This window comes from Vipera ursinii (genome assembly GCF_947247035.1).
Source record: "Vipera ursinii genome assembly, chromosome: 2".
Taxonomy (NCBI): Eukaryota; Metazoa; Chordata; class Lepidosauria; order Squamata; family Viperidae; genus Vipera; species Vipera ursinii.
The window spans coordinates 16,527,861-16,548,118 of record NC_139513.1 but is presented as its reverse complement, the minus strand read 5'-3'; the positions used below and the strand labels follow the sequence as shown (position 1 = coordinate 16,548,118).

The window sequence follows — 20,258 nt, the reverse complement described above, 5'->3', positions numbered from 1 at the left end:
GAGCCGGGGGTTGGACTAGAAGACCTCTTAAGGCAGGGGGGTCTTCAAACTTGGCCCTTTTATGAGTTGTGGACTTCAACTCCCAGAATTCCTCAGCCAGGCACGCTGGCTGAGGAATTCTGGGAGTTGAAGTCCACAACTCATAAAAGGGGCCAAGTTTGAAGACCCCCCCTGTCTTAAGGGTTCTTTCCAACTGCGTTTCTGAAGAAGGAACTGAGAACCTTGCAAATCCACCCTCCAGGCTTCCTTTTCCCGGCGAAGCGCAAAAAAAAGAAAAGAAAAAAAGAAGAGTTAAAGCCATAAAGCTCCGCCTCCTAGAGAGGCAGCGAGGAGGAGGTGCCGCTGGCCTTTGCCCCTTCCCGTCCGGAGAGGGCGCGGATGGGCGGCGAGCCTGCAGTCCCATCTGGAAGGGAGGCGTGTGGCCGGCAGATCGGGACGAGGAGCCGCGCCGGCTGAGAAGGAGAGGCGGCGGCTCTTCCCGCGGCGGAGGGTCGCTGCCTGGAAGGAGAGAAAACAGGCAGGCGCTGGGCTTCCCGGGGAAGAAGGTAGGGGGGGTCCCCTGTGGATCGGGGAGCAGCCGCGGGGGTCCCCCTTTTTTTTTTGGGCTTCGCCTCCCGCCCACTCGTGCATGGCAGCCCCGGAGGCTGAGGTCCTTTTGCTCTGCAGGTGCAATTCAAGAGGCACTTGTGCACTTATTTCTGGGGCGAGAGAGGGAATCCCCTCCTGGATCCGAGATCTCCGACTCTTTATCCCATCTCCCGGATTCTTTGGATCCGATCTTTTGAAGGAGGCAGCTGGGACTCCTGGCGATTGTCTCTTGTCCTTGCCCGTTTGCGCCAGTCCAGTTTGAATAGTTGCATTTCTTGCCACGGGGGGTTAATATGTCGGAGTGCGGTGGAGAAACCCCCCCACCACCACCACAAACGAATTGCATCAATTATTATATCCGTATCAGTTTGCTAGAATTTAATTTCATCGCCTTGTTGGAAATGTTTGCGATTGAGAGGGGTGACTTGTTGGATAGAATTTTCCATCCTCGTTGACCAGCCGACTCGTGCGGTGACCATTTGGGCTGAGTATTTTTTTTTAAAAAAATCTTTGGGGACTTTTGCAGTCACTCTCACTATTCTGATAATGATGTGATTGTTTATATATTGGTTTTGTTAGGGGCCCTGATCTCGTCTATTCAACTCTGGTGGCTCTCAGAAAGTAAAAATAATAATTAAAAAAAAAGAAGTTAAATCTAGAGCTGCCTCAGCAACATGGGCAGCCTAGAGGTTTAATAATAAATAAAAATAAACAATATGCAAATATGTAAAAAAACAAAACAAAAAACTATCCATAGAGGTAGTGCTTGCTGTATGACTGCAGTTGACCCCCAAATTATGGTCAAAGGTCATGCTGGCTGCTAAACGGGTCACCACATGACTGCCCCCCCCCGATTTTGCAACCGTTTTTCACAACACTAATTAAGGGATTCTATTGTCTGTAATGGGTGGTTTTTGCTAGAAACCAGAAGTAAACGGCAAAAAAGCATAAATCACAATCATGTGACTGCGGGATGCTGTAAATGGTGGGCTGATCATGTGACCATGGGGAGGAGGGGGAAGCAGATGTGGAGCTTGGAATCGAGGTCATAAAGGTCCATTGTAAGGGCACAAAGAGACTGGTCGTAAGTTGAGGACTACCTGTAATGAATTTAACAAGATAAAATCTCAGCCAGCCAGCAACAGAATTGACTCTAGTCTAGTCTATAGCATCTAGATACAGACAGGTAGGAACCTCACACCATTGTCAAGACCCCCAGGCACAATTGATTGGGTTAAGACCAATCAAAAGTGGGAGGGGGGGAGGTAATGCCTTCTGCCGCAACCATTGGAGCTTCTTGCAGTGAAAAAAAGAATTGCTTTGTGATCAATTCTCCATTTATGACTGTTGCAGTGTACTGGAGTCACATGTTCGTCATTCCTCCCCTTCGCAACTGGCTTGCGACACACAGAGTCAATAGAGAAGCTGGCAATAAAATCAGAAGTAGCAATCACATGATTGTCTGCTTAGCAACCGTGCCACTTTGCTGAACAATTGAAGGGGAAGTGACATCATAAACTCTTTCACGGGTGGTGAATTTTCTGCTTAGCGACCAGGGTGCTTAGCAACTGAGTTTCCAGCCTGAGCTGTGTGGTTGCTAAGAGAGGAACTATCTGTGTATCTGTATCGATCTCTCTGTAGAAAATAAATTAACTTGGCTGTTCACTCGCAACTAAACAAGCGTAGGGTGGAATGACCAGGCCCTAAACTAAATTGCTAATCAAATAAAGAGGTCTTTATAGCCCTCTGAAAGGCCAGTTTTCCCCAGAGACCAAGAGAGCTCATTCCAGGTTTACAAGACTTTGTAAGTAAAAGGCCCAAACCTGGAGAGAGGGACACGGGAGGGGATTGGGGGAAATTGAAGCACCAGTCCAGCTGTCTCATTCGTTTGTTCGTTCAGGCAGGGAATGATGTTTATTCCAATGAGAGGATATTTTGCAAATTTTAAAGACGTAATGAATATTAGATTTGTAGAAAAGGATCCTTTTATGCCTGGCACATTGCTGTGGCCCTCAGTAATATTTCTTTCTTCCTTTCCTTCTTCCTCCCGGAACTGCAGAGAGGAACAACGATGGAGGAACAGAGGCTCGTGGTGATGAAAGAAGAAGAGAGAGCTGAGAATGGGGGAAGAGATCCTTTCATTGTCCAAGTCAGGACCATCGGGGACAGTTTGACCGGGGATGGCCCATCCCACATTAAGATGGAGTCACAGGAGGAAATTCACCAGCGCTGGGATTTTCAGTGGCAGGAATTCCTGAAAAGGGTGGCAGCGCTTCCCGCGGCTCTTCCTCCCTTGGACGACGATGCCAGAGGTTTCCAGGTGCCCTGGGGGAGAATTAAGGAAGACCCACCAGAAGAGAGCTCAGGAGAGTTCAGAGGGGAACCTGTCTTGCAAAGAGATCCGAACATCAGTGGGAAAGCCTGGATGGACAGGGAAAAGCTGGATTTCTGCATGAAGGTGAAGGTGGAAGAGACTCTGGAGGAAGTTGACTTGGAGAGCCAGTGGCCCCTGCAGCTCAGGCAGTTCGGCCCCCAGGATGCTGAGCAGCACCAGGAGGTATCCAATCCCCAAAGGCCAAAAAAAAAAAAGGAAGGGGAATGGGGGAGGGGGCAACATGGGAGGGGGAGGTTGCTGAAAGCTGTGAGAATGCTAAATTGTAAAATGGGTTACTAGCCAGCTACAGTAGCAGGTGTCAGTTTGTATTTCAACGTTGGTTGCCCTGTGAAAAGATGATGGTTAGCCTAGTGGAGATATTCCTATTCCTTCAGTCGCCCATCATCCAGTTGACCACGGTGCTGAAAGAATAAGAGTTACAACTGTCCATGAAGTAAAGCCCCTGCGATCACGTGATCCAAATTTCAGGACTTGGTAGCCTGCCCACACTTACAACCCTACGGGCATTTCAGCTCCCTCCAGCCTGTGTACCTTGCCTTTCATCTCTGCCCTTTTAGGTATCCTGCCCTTTGCCACGCAACTTTGTTGCCCCCCTACCACCACTGTCCCCAGCTGATCTTTGGCCTCTTCTTCTTCCTGCTGGTGCCCCAGGAAGCAGTCTCTAAAGTGCGGGTACAAACCTGGAATGTCCACATTGAGCACAGCAAGGTAACAGAGCCTCATCTGCCAAAGGGAGCTTGGCAGGCCCGGCTAGGGTAGAGGCAGCAGAGTGGCAAGGCAGAAATCTTGGCAGCAGGTCCATGGACGAAGGGGGCAGCGGATCTTGAAGCAGTGGAGGGACGTGGACTCTCCAAAGCTGCAACGTATCCTTCGTGTAGCTCGTGTTGGAAGCGCCCCTGGAAAACCAAATCAAGGCCTTCCGTGAGGGGTGGAGATGAACCCAGTGTGGCAAAGGCTACCGCCTTCCCGGCTCTCTTCTCTCAGCCCAGGCAAAGCCTCACAAACAGCCAGCAGCTTCTAACAAGCGCTGCCGCCAGAAATACGCTTCCAACACGGCCTCCTCTTGCTCCTCTCCTGCCTTACCTGGTAATGGAGATCACCCCTGCATCCTCCCTGGCTGGGCCTGCCAAAGCTCCCTTCAGCAGACAAGGGTCCAATGTCCTGTCACCACGCACATTCCAGGGCTTCACCCTCACCCAGCACCTGGATTCCAGACCAGCAGGAGGAGGAAGATGACAGCGAACTGCAACGGGGTAGACAGCAGAGTGCTGAGTAACAAAAAGGGGGAGAGATGGAGGGAGATAGGTGGGCTGGGGGAGTTGGAGGTGAGCGCTGGAGAGCAGCAGAAATGTGAGTCTTTGCCTAATGATGTCGCTGGCCTCGCCTAAGGACTGCAACTGGGTCAGTTGGAACTGCCGTAGCTAAGCCATGTGATTTGGTGTAATGACCCGCATCGCTTAGCGACAGAAATTCTGGTCTCAATTGCCGTTATAAATATCTGAGTATTTTCTGTAGCCTCACAACATAAAACCCCGGGTTGCTGCTAAGGAGACGGAGGGGTTTTCTATTTGTCTACGGCAATCAAGAGATTTGCACAGAAGGGAATATTTTTGCAGCAGATGATTCTGGGGTGAATTCAAAGGATTATGGAAAGGCCATGGGGGAATTGTGTGGTGGCCTAGAGGTGGAGCTCTCGCTTTTGTAATCAGGAGGCTGTGAGTTCAATCCTAGGTAGCGGCAGATATTTCTCTCTCTGGGCACAAAGAGAAAATGTCTGCTGTGAGTTCCATGTAGACATCAGGAAGGGCATCCAGCCGTTAAAACGCTCAGCTCCATTCAGTCCACCCCGACGCAAAGGATTTCAGGATCTTTTTAAAAGAAAAATAAAATAAAAAGGCAGAGACAGGTGGTGGTGAGAGTTTTCAGATGTTCTGTTTTGTTGAGTATGCCATGATCAGGGAAAGCAATCTTGACCTTTGTTATAGAAGATAAAAGCTGTTTCGGTTGACCTAACCAGGGTTGTTTGTCAACTGCTTCAGATAAAGGCATCGCTACTTTTGTGGGGTCAGACCTTTCTAATCCTGATCTAAGGCAGTGCTCCCCAAAATGCTTCAGATGTTCTCACCATCCCCACCCTGCAGTACAGAGGTGAGGAACTGTGGCCCCTTTATGACTTGTGGACTTCAACTCCCAGAATTCCTGAGCCAGCTGTGCTTTGTGGCAGTCCACAAGTCATAAAAGGGCCATTGTTCCTCACCCCTGTGGGGGATGAAAACATCTCAGCTTGAGGAAGTCTGGATTTTTAACAGCACCAGCTTGGGGGAACTCCAGATGAACGTAAGAGTTATTTGGACCCCCTGGGTATGGGACAGAGAAAGAGCATTGGCTGTGCTTTTGAATGATCTCTGGCAGGAGCAGGATGGGGGGGTCTGCATCCATCCTTACTCTGCTTGACTTCTTTTTTTTTATTTAAAAAGTTTTACAATACATTTTGACTTTAATCCCCCCTCCCCCACCCTATCTAACCCTCCCTATCCCTCTCCCCCTTCCCTCCTCCCCCCCCCACTTCCCAGCGCTAAATACAGGGTATAAAATCGTAAAACAAACGTAAGCACCCCTATGTTATCAACAATAAACTATTAATTCTATCTCCCTCTAGCTCATATAAAATGAATACAAACAATATTAATATTACAAATAAAGTAAAAAAGAAAAAGAGGAAAACAGAAAAAAAGCTTTACTCAGAATAGATTTTCTTAATCCCAGTCCTTATTCATATTAATTTCAAAAAAAAGGGAAAAGAAAAAAAAAACTTTCACCTGCTATTTGCATTCTCCCACCTTTCTCTAATTTCTAAACAAATTCTCAGTTACGCGCCAAAAGCGCCTATCTCTGTTAACCTTAATAATCTCCGACCAAACTAAACTATGATAAAAATAGTTCTTGCATGTATCACGCCAAATGTCTCGCAGTTCCAAATCATCCTTGAGTTCAAATAAAAAGAGTAAAAAAAAAGGTTTAGGCAGTCTCTAAGACAACTTATTGTTAATTAGGAGCTTGCGTACCCATTCTTAGTTCAACACATACTTTTAGTCCATACTTTTCTAACAAGCAAATAACATCAATCTTAAATTGTGTTAAATATTAAAAAAAACTTTTTCTCCTCTATAATAAATTTACTCCATTGACATTCTAATTTAAAAATTTAATCAGCAATCTTGACGCCCCAAAACTTTTGGAGCACGTCTGTCATGACCCCCAAAACTTCTTTAGACCGCTCCCCACCCACATCTTCACTGTAAGCACGCTTTGGAGATTCCATAACTTTCTGCTGGTCTTGCTCTTGCTCTCGTCTCACTCTTCTTAGGGCGGCACGCGTCATCTTCTGGCCTCCTGCAACCACCGATGAGACTGTGACTTGATCCCCTCCAACACCATTGTCCTCTGTCTGGCTATCTGCAACATCTTGAAGCTTTCCCTCAGCGTATCCCTTTACAGCTTCTAAAAATGATAGGGGGGTTGCTTTTAACACATTGCTATAAAAATCACGTGCCTGAGCCACAGTAACCAAACGATGTCTTTTACCTTCGTGCGTCACCACCAGTCCATCTGGAATCTCCCATCTAAACTTAATATCACGTTTCTTAAGTTCCTGTACTAGAAATGCAAAATCTTTCCTTCTCCTTAGGATCTTCAGAGGAATCTCTTTTAAAACCAAGACTTCTTGCTCAGCCACTACCAATTTGGTATCATAAGCAGCTTGAATGACTTCATCTCTAATTACTCTCTTTGTAAAATAGACCACCACATCTCTGGGTAACTTCCTCTGTCTTGCAATCCATGAATTTACACGAAAAACTTTGTCCATATTTCCCTCAATTTCAGATGCTGGCTGGCCCAGTACCCCTTCCAGAGCCTCAGAAATCAGCTGCTTTAAATCTTCTTTACCATTCTCCTTTAAACCCCTGATTCTAATAGCATACTGCATCTGATGATACTGAACAAGGCTCAATTCTCCGACCATTTTATCCCTTATATTTTCATTTTCTAATACCTTTGCTTCTAATATAGAGTTCTTTTGACTGAGATCCTCCACTTTTACATCCAGCTGTTGCACACATTCAGCTACGGATTCAATCATAGACAACATGTCCACCCTCATTGCTCTAAACTTCTCTTCCATCTTCTTCTCCAATTTCTCCATTTTCTCCTCCATTTTCTCCTCCAGCTTTTTCAACTTTTCATCCATCATATCAGACATCAATTGTGAATGTTTTTCAAGAGCATCTTGTAAATCCTTAAGCGTCAATACCGGAGGAGACGCAGGAGGAAGCAGAGCTTGCAATGAGGTCTGTTGCACCAGGGAAGACCCCGCATTCCGAAGAGCTTTAGAAGTTTTAGCCGCCATCTTCCCCCACTTTCACTTATTGCGCACTTTCACTTTAAAGCTATAAAATCCATTGAGCTAGAGAGTAAAAATAAGAGTCCACATCACCTTGACCTCCTGTACCGCTCTGCCTGCATCTTGATAATCAAAAGTATTTCCTTTTGGCAGAGGTGGTTGCTAACGCCTGGCTCTGCTCCAAAAATCCCGGAGCAGAGGCGCTGCGCAGCTCGGAGCAACCCAGGCTTTGGGGGGGCTCATCCTTCAGCCGCCCAAACTCTCAGCTCAGTCGGCCCTGGAGAGCTCAACCCCTACCTGGGGCCTCACCCCCTCCTCTTCTCCCGAGGAGGGGGCTTCAAATCCATCTAAACAGCTGATCGGCGCTGTTTACAATGGAAATACACAGCTGCGGAGCGGGCAGCCCGAAAACGGCTGTCTTCGGCGTCGCGTCGCCACCGGAAGTCCACTCTGCTTGACTTCTCAGTGGCCTTCGATGCTGTCAGTCATGGATTGGCTCCTGAGATTGGGGATGGGTTGCACGGGGTGTTATATCTCCTCCTTAATCCATGGTCCATGCCGGTCTGTGGTGATGGGGGAGGGGAATCCAGTCCTCAGCCCCTACTGTGTGGGGTGCCCCAGGTTCAGAGCCTCCGGATGCAGGAAGAGGCACACATTGGGTGGATTATTTGAGGGGCTGCCTCTTCCAGATTACATGAGGGAGGGGGAGGGAAGGAGGGAGGGAGGGAGAGAGAGAGAGATGCTGCAAAGATCTCTGCTGTGCTGCTGTCTCATAGAATGGGTCCTCAACCTTGGCAACTTTAAGACTTGTGGACTTCAACTCCCAGAATTCCTCAGCCAGCTTTCCTGGCTGTGGAATTCTGAGAGTTGAAGTCTACAAGTCTTACAAAGTTGCCATGGTCGAGGACTCCTGTCATAGAAAATTCTCGCACACAGCAATGCTAGTGTTATTTGAACTCTGGCGTGTTTTGTTGTCAGGTGCAGAAATTTAGTCAGAGGTGTGCATCTTGGCCAGAAAATGATTCCCCTCCCCCCATCATTTACTACCATTGTATTTGAGAACGGTCACTAACTGGTGTAAACCACAAAAGGAAGAATGGCTTCATTGGGGCTTGTGAAACTAGGGTTAGACTTACATTGTGAGAAGCCAGTGAAAGGTTTATAAGCAAGGAAAGCAGTATTTTTATCCCAGCTTTGTTAATTGTTATAAATAACTCAAAAGTGGCAAATATTGCTAAGCACATTGGTTATCTCCTGTTTTCCCCACAACAATCCTGTGAAGTGATTTGGGCTGAGAAAAAATGATCGGCTCAAAGTCACCAGGCCAATTTTTCATGCCTAAGGCAGGCAGGACTAGAACTCACATTTTCCTGGTGCCTTTACCACTAGACCAAATTCTGGCTTAACCAAATTGCCCAGAATGAGGTACAGCCACTCCTCATTTATCAACCATCTCAGTTAGCGACAGTTCGCAGATGCGACACTAATAAAAAAAAAGCATTTTCTATCCAGATGTGGCTTTATGAGCTTCAAAGCTTCTCTTGTCAGTTACGTCTTCAATATTACAGGTAGTCCCCAGCTTACAACCATTTGTTTAGTCTCCATTCGAAGGTATAACAGCACTGGAAAAAGTCACACTTAACGACTTTTATGGCATCCCCAGAGTCACATGATCAGAATCTAGATGCTTGGCAACTGACTCATGATGGTTGTGCTGTCCCGAGATCATGTGATCCCCTTTTGTGACAAGCGAAGTCAATGGGGAAGCCATAACCAAGTGACTTAACAGTTGTGTTACTAACAACAACTGCAGTGATTCACTTAAGAGCTGTGGAAAGAAAGGTCGTAAAATGGGCAAAGCTCTCTTGTCTCGCTGAGCAACAGGAATTTTGGGCTCAATTTGGTCATAAGTCGAGGACTACCTGCACAGTTAATATCACATATATATATATATATATATATCCTGCTCTTATTTTCACTTTTTTTTTTTACCTGCATTTATATCCCACGCCAAGATACCTTCAAAGAGAAAGCATCCTGGTTCAGCTGAAGTGAGCAGCAAGAAGCAAAGGAAAGCCATTGATCTCAATTTGAAGATGAAGATCATCAAAGCGTACGAGGCCGGGAAGAAGGTGACTAAAATAGCGCAAGAAGTAGGCCTGGCCCATTCCACCATCTCCACCATTTTGAAGGATAAAGCGAGGATCAGAGAGGCGTTGAAAGGAGCAGCGGGAATGAACACAAGCATAACCCGCCAGCGAAAAGGCCTCATCCACGAAATGGAAAAACTCCTGATACTCTGGATCGAAGATCGGATACAAAAGAGGTTGCCGGTGAGCCTTCTCCTCATCCAGAACAAGGCGCGCAGCATTTTCTCCATGCTGAAGGAACAAACGGGTGAGGAGTGCACGGAAATATTCACGGCCAGCCATGGCTGGTTTATGCGGTTTCAGCAGAGGTTTCATTACCAGAAAACACAGGCGTCAGCTGAAGCCGCGAGGGCGGACGAAGAAGTGGCCAGGCATTTTCTGAATGAACTCGACGGTATCATAGCAGAAGGGAATTATTTCGCTGAACAGATATTCCGAGTGGACGAAACTGGGTTGTACTGGAAAAGAATGCCGGAGCGGACCTACCTACACAGAGAAGCCCAAGCCATGCCTGGGTGCAAAGCGTTTAAGGATAGAGTAACTTTACTATTGGGCGGAAATGTCTCCGGATTCAAGCTGACGCCATTTCTGATCCTCAAATCAGATCACGCCTGTATGTTCGAAACCATAAGCAAGGACCCACTGCCTGTTTATTACCGATTTGATTGGAAGGCTTGGATGACGCCGATCCTCTTTGAGGATTGGTTTACGAATTGTTTCGTACCCGAGGTAAAGGAATATTGTGGACAAAAGGGGGTTCCTTTTAAAATTCTCCTTCTCCTAGACAAAGCACCGGGACACCCCCCACATCTTGACAGTCTCCACCCCGATGTAAAGGTAGTTTATCTACCCCAAAACACCTCTGCTCTCCTGCAGCCTGTGGGAGAGGGGATGATCTCAGCATTCAAGATGTACTATTTGCACGCCGTGTTTGCCAAAGCCTTAGCCGCAATGGAATATGACAGAGTAATGTTGCGCGAGTTTTGGAAAAACTACAACATCCTGCATTGTATCGAGAACATTGCCACAGCCTGGCAGGACGTCAGCGTGAAAAGTATGCAAGAGTTTTGGAGAAAGTGCTTGAAACGCTTTGTGGCTCTCACCAACAATTTTGGGATGTTTCACCAAATGCCAAATTTGGACGAAATAATTCGGAAGATTCTGACGCTCACGCGATTCCTGGATTTGCAGGTCGATGCTGAAGACGTGAAAAATTTGGTGGCTTACGCGGAAGGGGAGCTTTCCAACGAAGATTTAATTGAACTGAAGGAAGAACTGGAAGCCCAAAAGATTGTGGAGGAAGAAGTGGAGAAAGAAGAAAGGAAAGAAGAAAGGAAAGAAGAAAGGAAAGTTGTAGAGGTTCGGCCCAAAACATTCAGCCTGAGAAGACTGGCCAGTGTTTTCTCGAGCGTGAACAAAATTTTATCAGAATTAGAGAGTATGGACCCAGACGTGGAACGTTTTAGAAGGGTGCACTGGGAAATGTGTGAAATCTTAAAATGTTACCGCGAAATATATGAAGGAAAAAAGAAAGAAAAGAATGATAAAGAAAACAAACAGAGTGGGTTGCTGAAGAAAGTTACTCCTTCCCCAGCTCCACTTCCCTTCCTCTTGCCCTTCCCCTCTACAGGAATACAACACCCAGATCCTCAGCCGTCAACCAGCTACGCCAGTGGGTCCGATGTTCCTGAAAACACAGAAAACTATGAATATTTTCAAGGATTTATATCCAATTTGATGCTTACAGGTACTGTAATTGTAAAATCCCATTTTGCACCGGTGGCTTTTCATTTAGTGACTGCCTTTTTAGTAACCAGAATTAGTAAACAGCGTTGGTGGAAAAAGTAACTCTATGACCAATCTTCCCACTTACAGCTCTCCCATTTTTATAAAGCAGAAAAATATATATATAAAGTATAGGTACTGTGCATATAAAAGGGACGCGGTGGCTCAGTGGGTTAGGACGCTGAGCTTGTCGATCAGAAGGTCGGCAGTTTGGCGGGTCGAATCCCGAGTGCCGCGTAGCAGAGTGAGCGCCTGTTACTCGTCCCAGCTTCTGCCAACCTAGCAGTTCGAAAGCACGTAAAAATGCAAGTAGAAAAATAGGGACCACTCCGGTGGGAAGGTAACAGCGTTCCGTGCGCCTTTGGCGTCCAGTCATGCCGGCCACATGACCACAGAGACGTCCTCGGACAAGCGCTGGCTCTTCGGCTTTGAAACGGAGATGAGCACCGGCCCCTAGAGTCGGAAACGACTAGCACGCATGTGCGGGGGAACCTTTACCTTTACCTTTTTACTGTGCATATGATCCTGCTTTAGCTTTTTCTTTGCTTTACAGGTCTGTGAAGGTCATAAGTGCAAGGACTGATCGTAAAGTTACTTTTTCTTCACCCGAGTAACTGCAGATGGCTGCTAAACAAGGGAGTCACTAAAGGAGAACTACCTATAAGATCACAATCACAATTGCGGTTTCAATTAACTTCTGCTTATAGTAATGACTGAGTTCAGTCCTGTTTGGGGTCCATAAATGAGGACTACCTGTACTGTTTTTTATTTTGGTAATACAATTATTCCCTAATTTTTGGACTTACATAATATAGAGAGTCCTCAAAATACAACACCACCAGGACTGCAATTTCCATTGCTAAACGACGGGGCTGTAAAATATTTTTTATTTTTTATTTTTTATTTATTTTATTTTAATTCCATTTATATCCCGCCCTTCTCCGAAGACTCAGGGCGGCTTACAAGCTTAGCAGTAGCCTTCATTCTATGTATATGCCTGCTTATTAGGGCTTTCACACACCCCCAAGCGGCATTATTACAAAGTCAGCTTAATTGCCCCCAACAATCTGGGTCCTCATTTTACCTACCTCGGAAGGATGGAAGGCTGAGAACCTTGAGCCTGGTGGGATGCGAACCTGCACTAATTGCAGGCAGCTGGTGTTACTTAAGGAGGCATTAGCCCACTGCTCCACCAAGGCTCTTGATGTGACATAACCCTATTGCTTAGCATCTGCAATTCTAACAGACCCGCTTGCCGTTGTACCTGAGAGACCACACTGGACATTAAGGGAGGACCTCATGTGATGAAGGCCAGTAATTCAGAGTTGTGAGCCTGTGCCTTCGCAGGCTGTACTTAAGCATGCTACGGACTACAAGATCCTAGGATCTTGTATGTCGTAGCGTGACTCTTTGGATTACATAAGTGCCAGGAGCAACTTAGCAAAGCGACTTGTGAACTTTCCTGCTGGCTTCCCCATTGATTTTGCTTTTGGGAAGCCGACAGGGAACGTCTGAAATGGTGATCAAGTGATATGGCTCCCTGTGATGTCATAATCATAATGTCATAATCCCCCATGGGCAGGGGTAGGCAACCTTGGCTCTTTTATGACTCGTGGACTTCAACTCCCAGAATTCCTGAGCCAGCCATGCTGAGGGGAAAGGGAGAGGTTTCCAAGCTGTGCCATACTGGCTCAGGAATTCTGGGAGTTGAAGTCCACGAGTCATAAAAGAGCCAAGGTTGCCTACCCCTGCCCATGTGGATTTTAGAGTAAGGACGTAAGTCCCCCTCATTCAGTGCCACCCTACCACTGAACGGTCGCTGAATGTGTCATTGAAACCCAAGGACGTCCTGTAAACCCAGTTTTCCTACATCGTGATTTTCATTTAATCTTTTTGTTTCTGTTTAGGCAGCTTGTTAAAAAAAATCTGCCTAAAGTATTAAACAAAAGCTTTAAAAAATGTTCCAAAGTTTTAAAGTTGTTAGAATGACATTGAAACAGTTAAAATGTAAATACATTATTCCCGTGTATTTCTAATGACAAACATATGCTAGAATTAAAGGGCTTTTTTAAAAAAAACTTTGTTAATATATATTTTCATTAATTTTTATAGTTACAAATTCTTAATATTTTATCCGCAACATATTGTCAGGGTTCCAATAGTTAACTTATTAATACATGTTAAATTCCTTGCTCTCTACCTCATTTTTCTAGCCATTGATAAAAAAGTGTCCCATGTTTTAAAATATACCGTTACTAATACATGTTAAATTCCTTGCTCTCTACCTCATTTTTCTAGCCATTGATAAAAAAGTATCCCATGTTTTAAAATATACCGAGTCTTCTTTCTCTTTCATTTTCAATGTCAACCTGTCCATTTCTGCACAATCTAGAATTTTTTTGATTAACACTTCCTCTGTTGGTAATTCTACATTTCTCCAATGTTGAGCGAATACAATTCTTGCTGCCGTTAATACATGTAATATTAAATATATACATTCCTTCTCATAAAGGCAAAAAGGTAAAGGTTCCCCCGCACATGCGTGCTAGTCGTTTCCGACTCTAGGGGCCGGTGCTCATCTCCGTTTCAAAGCCGAAGAGCCAGCACTTGTCCGAGGACGTCTCCGTGGTCATGTGGCCGGCATGACTAGACGCCAAAGGCGCACGGAGCACTGTTACCTTCCCACCGTAGTGGTCCCTATTTTTCTACTTGCATTTTTAAGTGCTTTCGAACTGCTAGGTTGGCAGAAGCTGGGACTAGTAACAGGCGCTCACTCTGCTACGCGACACTCAGGATTCAACCCGCCAAACTGCCGACCTTCTGATCGACAACTCAGCATCCTAAACCACTGAGCCACTGCGTCCCTCTCATAATTTCCTACAATTATACCTAACAAAAATAATTCTGACTTAAAAACCTATATGTTTGTTTAATCATTTTCTCTAACCATATATGTATTCTTGACCAAAATCTTTTGGCTTTAGGGCATGTCCACCAAAGATGATAGTATGTGCCTGGTTTTTGTCTACATTTCCAGCAGTTGCTGGACATATTTTTAAACCTTTTTGCTAACCTCACCAGTGTTAAGTGCCATCTGTTAAACATTTTATATAAAGAGCTTTGTAATATTGTTTAACCATGTATACTCAAGGAAGGAAAACAGAAATTGAGTAGGGAAGGCTGAAGTAAAATCATAAGCACAGTCACCATCACACCTAGACTACTGAGATTTTCATCCAGCAATCATTTCAGAAGACCTGGTTCTGGAACCAGAAGGAAGAATGGGTGTAGTCAGCAAGCAATAAAGGCTTATAGGAATTGCTCCTTGGGGCTCCTTTGTGAGGATTTTATCCTGGTTGGAAATGCACACAGTCTGATTTTCTAACCAATATTTCTGAGGAAGTAGAGAAGAATCTTTTGGCTGCTATGCTTCTGAGTTGCAGCCAATTTTTTTTGAATAATAATAATTATTATTCTGGATCAGACTGTCGTTTAATGATTTATACCCTTGCTAAGACCCCTGTGCTTGGTCTGTATATGCGGATATTATCACTGTTAACAGCTCTTGCCAGATAGCAGAACTCATGAAAGTACCTTTTATCAACCAGAAGTACCTTTATTTGCATGCAGAGAAGATTACAGCAAAACAAGATGTGGTAGATGATAAATGCACGGTATTTCCAATGTCAAAAGACAGTAATGACCCACAGTGTCTGCACATGTATCTGCCGGTTATGGAGGAGGAGAATCACCCAGGGAGAAGAAGGAGGAAGTATGTCCCAGGAAGGGGAGGGGTGAAGGCACAGAGTCATGAGAAGGAGGAAGCACGTCACAGAGTAGGAGGGGTTGGCTGACCAAGTCAAGTTAGCATATTATAATTTCCCCAAACAACCACATGGTAGCAGCACAATAATAATAATAATAATAATAATAATAATAATAATAATAATAATAATAATAATAATAATAATAATAATAATAATAATAATAAAGTTGGGACCTTAGAGGTCATCTAGTCCAACCCCCTGCCCAGGCAGGAAACCCAATACCATTTGAGACAAATGACTGTCCAGTCTCTTCTTAAAAACTTCCAGTGTTGGAGCATTCACCACTTCTGGAGGCAGGTTGTTCCACTGGTTAATCCTTCTAACTGTCAGGAAGTTTCTCCTTAGTTCTAGGTGCCTTCTCTCCTTGGTTAGGGTTCCATCTGTTGCATACTTTGGGCCCAGTTCATCTACCTCTCAGTTCAGAATTGTGACCCAAAAGAATCTGGAGCTGCCAAACATTTGGACAGAGCCGCCAGAAGCTGCTTCCATTCTGTCAATGTATTAGCTGTGGAAGAAAAATATATAAAGGTAAAGGTTCCCCCGCACATGCGTGCTAGTCGTTTCCGACTCTAGGGGCCAGTGCTCATCTCCGTTTCAAAGCTGAAGAGCCAGCGCTTGTCTGAGGACGTCTCTGTGGTCATGTGGCCGGCGTGACTAGACGCCAAAGGCGCACAGAACGCTGTTACCTTCCCACTGTAGTGGTCCCTATTTTTCTACTTGCATTTTTACGTGCTTTCAAACTGCTAGGTTGGCAAAAGCTGGGACGAGTAACAGGCGCTCTGTGGCATTTGACCCGCCAAACTGCCGACCTTCTGATCGACAAGCTCAGCGTCCTAACCCACCTACTCCAGTTCTGAGCATGCGATTTGATTTGGGGATTTAGACTTCAGAAATGGTCTAGAAAAGGAATTTTGTCCACTAAGAAGAGACTGGACAGCCACTTGTCTAAAATAGTATAGTCTCCTGGTTGAGTGGGGTGGGTGGGTTGGATTAGAAGACCTCCAAAGTTCCTTCCGGCTCTATTTTGGATTGATTGATTGATTGACCTCCAAGTTGGATCCCATCTCTTCCAACAGAGTTTGAGTCTTACTCATCTAGGGGGGAATGGAGAGAAAGCCTGGTGCAAGACTTCTTTGAATTGAATCAACTTTCCCTTTTTTTTTTTGCTTTTAGGCATCCCAATCCCTGCATTATACGATACTAATATCTCCCAAGTTGGAGGAAGAGGCCTTGGAGATTCTGAAGGTGAAGCTTTCCCCGGAGATAAAGCAAGAGAATGAAGAAGAGGCCAACTCTCTAGGTAAGGATATAGACTGTCAGTCATTGCAAATAGGGAGTGCTTTGACCCAAGCTGGTTTTCTGCTGTCTTTTTGAAGCCCTGGGAAGTGCCAACATCTTGTAGAACATACTGGTTGTGCAATCCTTCCCATCTGATGGTCCACCAAACCCTGGCTCTGAGTGGGAATCCATATTCAGTCATTGTCAACACAGCTATCTAGTTTCATAATAAAATGGAGCTGCCCACCCTTCTGGGCCATTGTTGCCGTATTGCACAGATCAGGAATGAAGGATTCTGGGAACCGAACTCTGGCCATCTAGGGAAGCTGACCATAGATGTAAGGTGGTCTGATTGGCTTAGAACCGTGGTTTTCAACCTGTGGTCTGCAGACCTCATTGGGGCGGGGCGGGGCACAATGTCATCACAGGATGTCTGCAAAGGCTTGAAGAAAGGTTATGATTGAAATATTAAGTCTTGGGGGTCCATGGCCATGGCCCGTGGCTACAAAAAGGTATTTAAAGGGAGGGGACGTGGTGAAGAACCACTGGGTTAGAATATTGCATGGACTAGGTGACGATGGCATTTAAAATGTTGGTGAATGAGTCCGTTAGATGTGTTTAATTAATGTTTTAAGTAAATCAGTGGCTTAGTGACCTGTGAACTCTTGTCAGCTTCAAAAAGAGTCTTCTTGATGAGGAGGTCTCCCAAGCTGGGGTCTTGAGATAGATGCTGAAAACCATCAAATGAGGATGCTTGAGAGAATGGACAGCCATTTGTCTTCTGCTTGAGCAGGGGGTTGGACTAGAAGACCTCCAAGATCCCTTCCAGCTGTATTATTCTGTTTGAATTAGGGATGTCTTAAGTCAAACAGGAGGGAGACGCTGAGGTGGTCTTTTAGAAGACCCATTAACACTGGAATTTATACCAGATATTTTTTTAAATGAAATTCATCGTTGGGGAGGCAATGTGAAATAAACTCCTTTCTGTTTCTCTCAGAAATATGATGGATATGGGACAACTCATAAGAAGACCTTCCAGGTGGGAAGATCTGAAGAAGTAGATTTTGGAAGATTCCATTGAAAGGAGTCAAACGATCGTTTCTCTGGGGTTCCAGGATTAAGGAAAGCCAGTAGATCCACCAGAGCACAAAGGCACACAGAAAAGAAAGCCAGTGAAACTTTTCTGCCTGCGGACGGTGATCAAAATTTAAGTGAAGCCAATTTTCAGCAGGGCACAAAGTCTGGAATTAAGAGGAGCCCGAGATGGTGTGCAACTATTAGTGTTCAAATGTGCAAGTACAGGACAACTGCGTAAATATATATGCTCTTTGAGAACATTAACGGCAAACTCCATGTGTTCCACAGGAAAATCTTCTGCAAGGGGGAAAAAAATCACGTTTGCTCAAAGCGCAGAAAAACTTGGGTTTTAAAGCAAACCTCCTTGAAGACCAAGATAACCCAAACGGGAAGGACGCTGTATAAACATTCAAACCGCAGCAAAAGTTTCAACGCAAAGTCAGCTCTGATTAAATATGAGAAAGTTCCGCACGGGTGAGAAGCTGTACAGATGCACCGAATGTGGAAAAGCTTTTTTTTTTTTTTCTAGAAAGAGGGAGTTCTGGTCAAGTCCCTGAGCTGGGGGTGGGGAAAGCCACATAGATGCTCTCAACTGCAGCAAAAGCTTCACTGGGTGAGATGCCCTCGTCAAACACAAGCAAAGGAGAGAAGCCTTACGAATGTTCCAACTGTGGGAAAAGCTGCCACCTTAAAACATCAAAGGGCAAGAAACTTCACATTTAGACCTCGGCAGAAGAGGACGAGAGAGGATGGCTGGTGAAATGTGACGCATGTACCGAAGTCGTATCAGCACTGAGGCAGAATGCAGAACTTCACTCATGGCTCATGATCCACGGCTTGTGATCTCACACAGGAGAGGCCACAGGGGTGTCCTCGGTGTGAAAAGACCTTCGTTTCTAGCTCGCATCTCAGGAAGCATATTATGGTGCACAGGCGTAAAAAGCCCTATAAGTTTTTCCGTGGCGGGGAAACATCCATTAGAAAATGGTGGCCCACCGCTGGATTCACGCCTGAGGGAAGCCATAAAGACGCTCGGTGTGAGAGGAACGATCCTGCAGTTCTTCCGTGCTTCGTAAAGATATGAAAACCCCTTCAACAGGGGCGGGTTGGTGTTCAGGTCTAACACACCGTCTCGGAGATGGTGAAAACGACACTAGCAATTGGAGCGCAACAGCTGACAGCCGAGAGGAAGCGCAAGGGGACAAGGTTGATGGCTTTTAAAAATATTGGCACATTAAAGTGTTAGAAAGAAGCGCCTGTTTCATAACTGAACTGCTTTGTTCAACCTCTAGGATAGCAGGCAGCTGAGAAACGGCCCAGCTCTCAAATCTTGGTACAGGAGACCGTGAGTTCTAGACCCACCTTAGCCAGGAATGCCAGCTGGTTGACCTTGGGCCTGTCATTCTCTCTCTCTCTCTCTCGGTGTGACTGACCTCAGAGGGAAAAATAGGAGGAGAGAGTTGAATTGTTTGCAAAACTAATGAAGATGCGATACAAATAAACGACTAAATAAAATAGGTCAGGGGGGTTGACCTCCGTAAGGGATGTTGCTTTGTGCAGTGGGGTGCCTTGTGCATATATTTGGCCTCCATGCAGGTTTTGGGAAATGAGTCTAACCTAGCCAAATCTATTCAGCAGGGAATATTCGGAAGGCAAAAGGGGGATATATTTTTCCTTCTTCTGGAATTGCCCTCACTCATTCCTCACCCTCAACAGTTTTCCCGGGGCCTACTTCATTATCTCTCCTGTGATTAGATAAATTAATCCTGGGGTTAAAATACCATCCAGAGCCATTGAGAGTTTCGGTGGCATACAAATGACATGCAAATGTAATGTGATAGTATTTTTCTTTGGTGTTTAAACAATTTCTATGGCTGCTCTTCTCAAAAAAATAACTGGTCGGCAAGAAAAGAATTAAAATGAAAACTATTTAAATCAATAATAAAGTGTATCAGTGGCTCTCAACCTTGGCAAGTTAAAGATGTGTGGACTTCAACTCCCAGAATCCCCCAGGCAGCCTCGTTTGTGCAGCCAAAATGAGAGGTGAACCGAGATCGGACTTTCATCATGTTTCTATACTTCCTGATTAGATTTTTTTAAAGAAAAAAAAACATGATTTCTTCCCCCATAAGATCCTTGCTTCTGTCAGGGCTGGTCTTTACCCACAGGAAGAGTCTTAAGAAATAGGAGATGAAGCTGCAGACCAGGCAGGTCATGGACTGCACTGTTGTGCCTGCCATCTTGACTTTTTTTTTTTTACTATTTATGGACAGCCTTGTTTTCCATAGGGGGAAAAAAGTAATCCTAATAAACTGAAAAGTTTCTAAAATGAAACTTAAGGGCTTGTTTTAAGAGCAAAACTTGTTAAATGTCTAAAAATGTTGGAACCAGACCCAGAACCGTGATGTAGTGCTGAGAAAATATTTTTGCACTTATTTGCAGGAAAAAGAATGTATAGAAATAAAATTATGACTGCTGGTTGTGTCATGCACACTTTTCATTCTCTTCCTCCTCAGCTCCATTCTTTATCTTCCTGGCACAACCCCCCCTCCCCCCCCCCCCCAGGTCTGCTCTGAATGCCCCAATCTGCAAAATCTCAGCTCAGGTTGATTTTGGCTGGGTTGGGAAGCTAACCATAGCGATGTAGCTTAATAGTGAGATGGAAGTCCTTTAGAAGAGGCATCATGGAGGGAACCAATAGTAACTTCTCTTTACTGTTTATGGCAGACATGTCAAACACAAGGCCCGGGGGCCGG

The 20,258-nt window shown here is 45.2% G+C and overlaps 1 protein-coding gene across 1 annotated transcript; it reads left to right on the top strand.

The window, feature by feature from the left end:
• The first annotated feature begins 155 nt into the window (after positions 1-155).
• Positions 156-19,979, top strand: LOC310635340 (tigger transposable element-derived protein 1-like). Its single transcript, XM_083354170.1, has 5 exons — positions 156-545; positions 2,648-3,145; positions 9,401-11,282; positions 16,321-16,447; positions 17,423-19,979. The coding sequence occupies exons 2-4, from the start codon at positions 2,660-2,662 to the stop codon at positions 16,425-16,427; spliced, it is 2,475 nt and encodes an 824-aa protein (XP_083210296.1). The 5' UTR covers positions 156-545; positions 2,648-2,659; the 3' UTR covers positions 16,428-16,447; positions 17,423-19,979.
• The last annotated feature ends 279 nt before the right edge of the window (positions 19,980-20,258 follow it).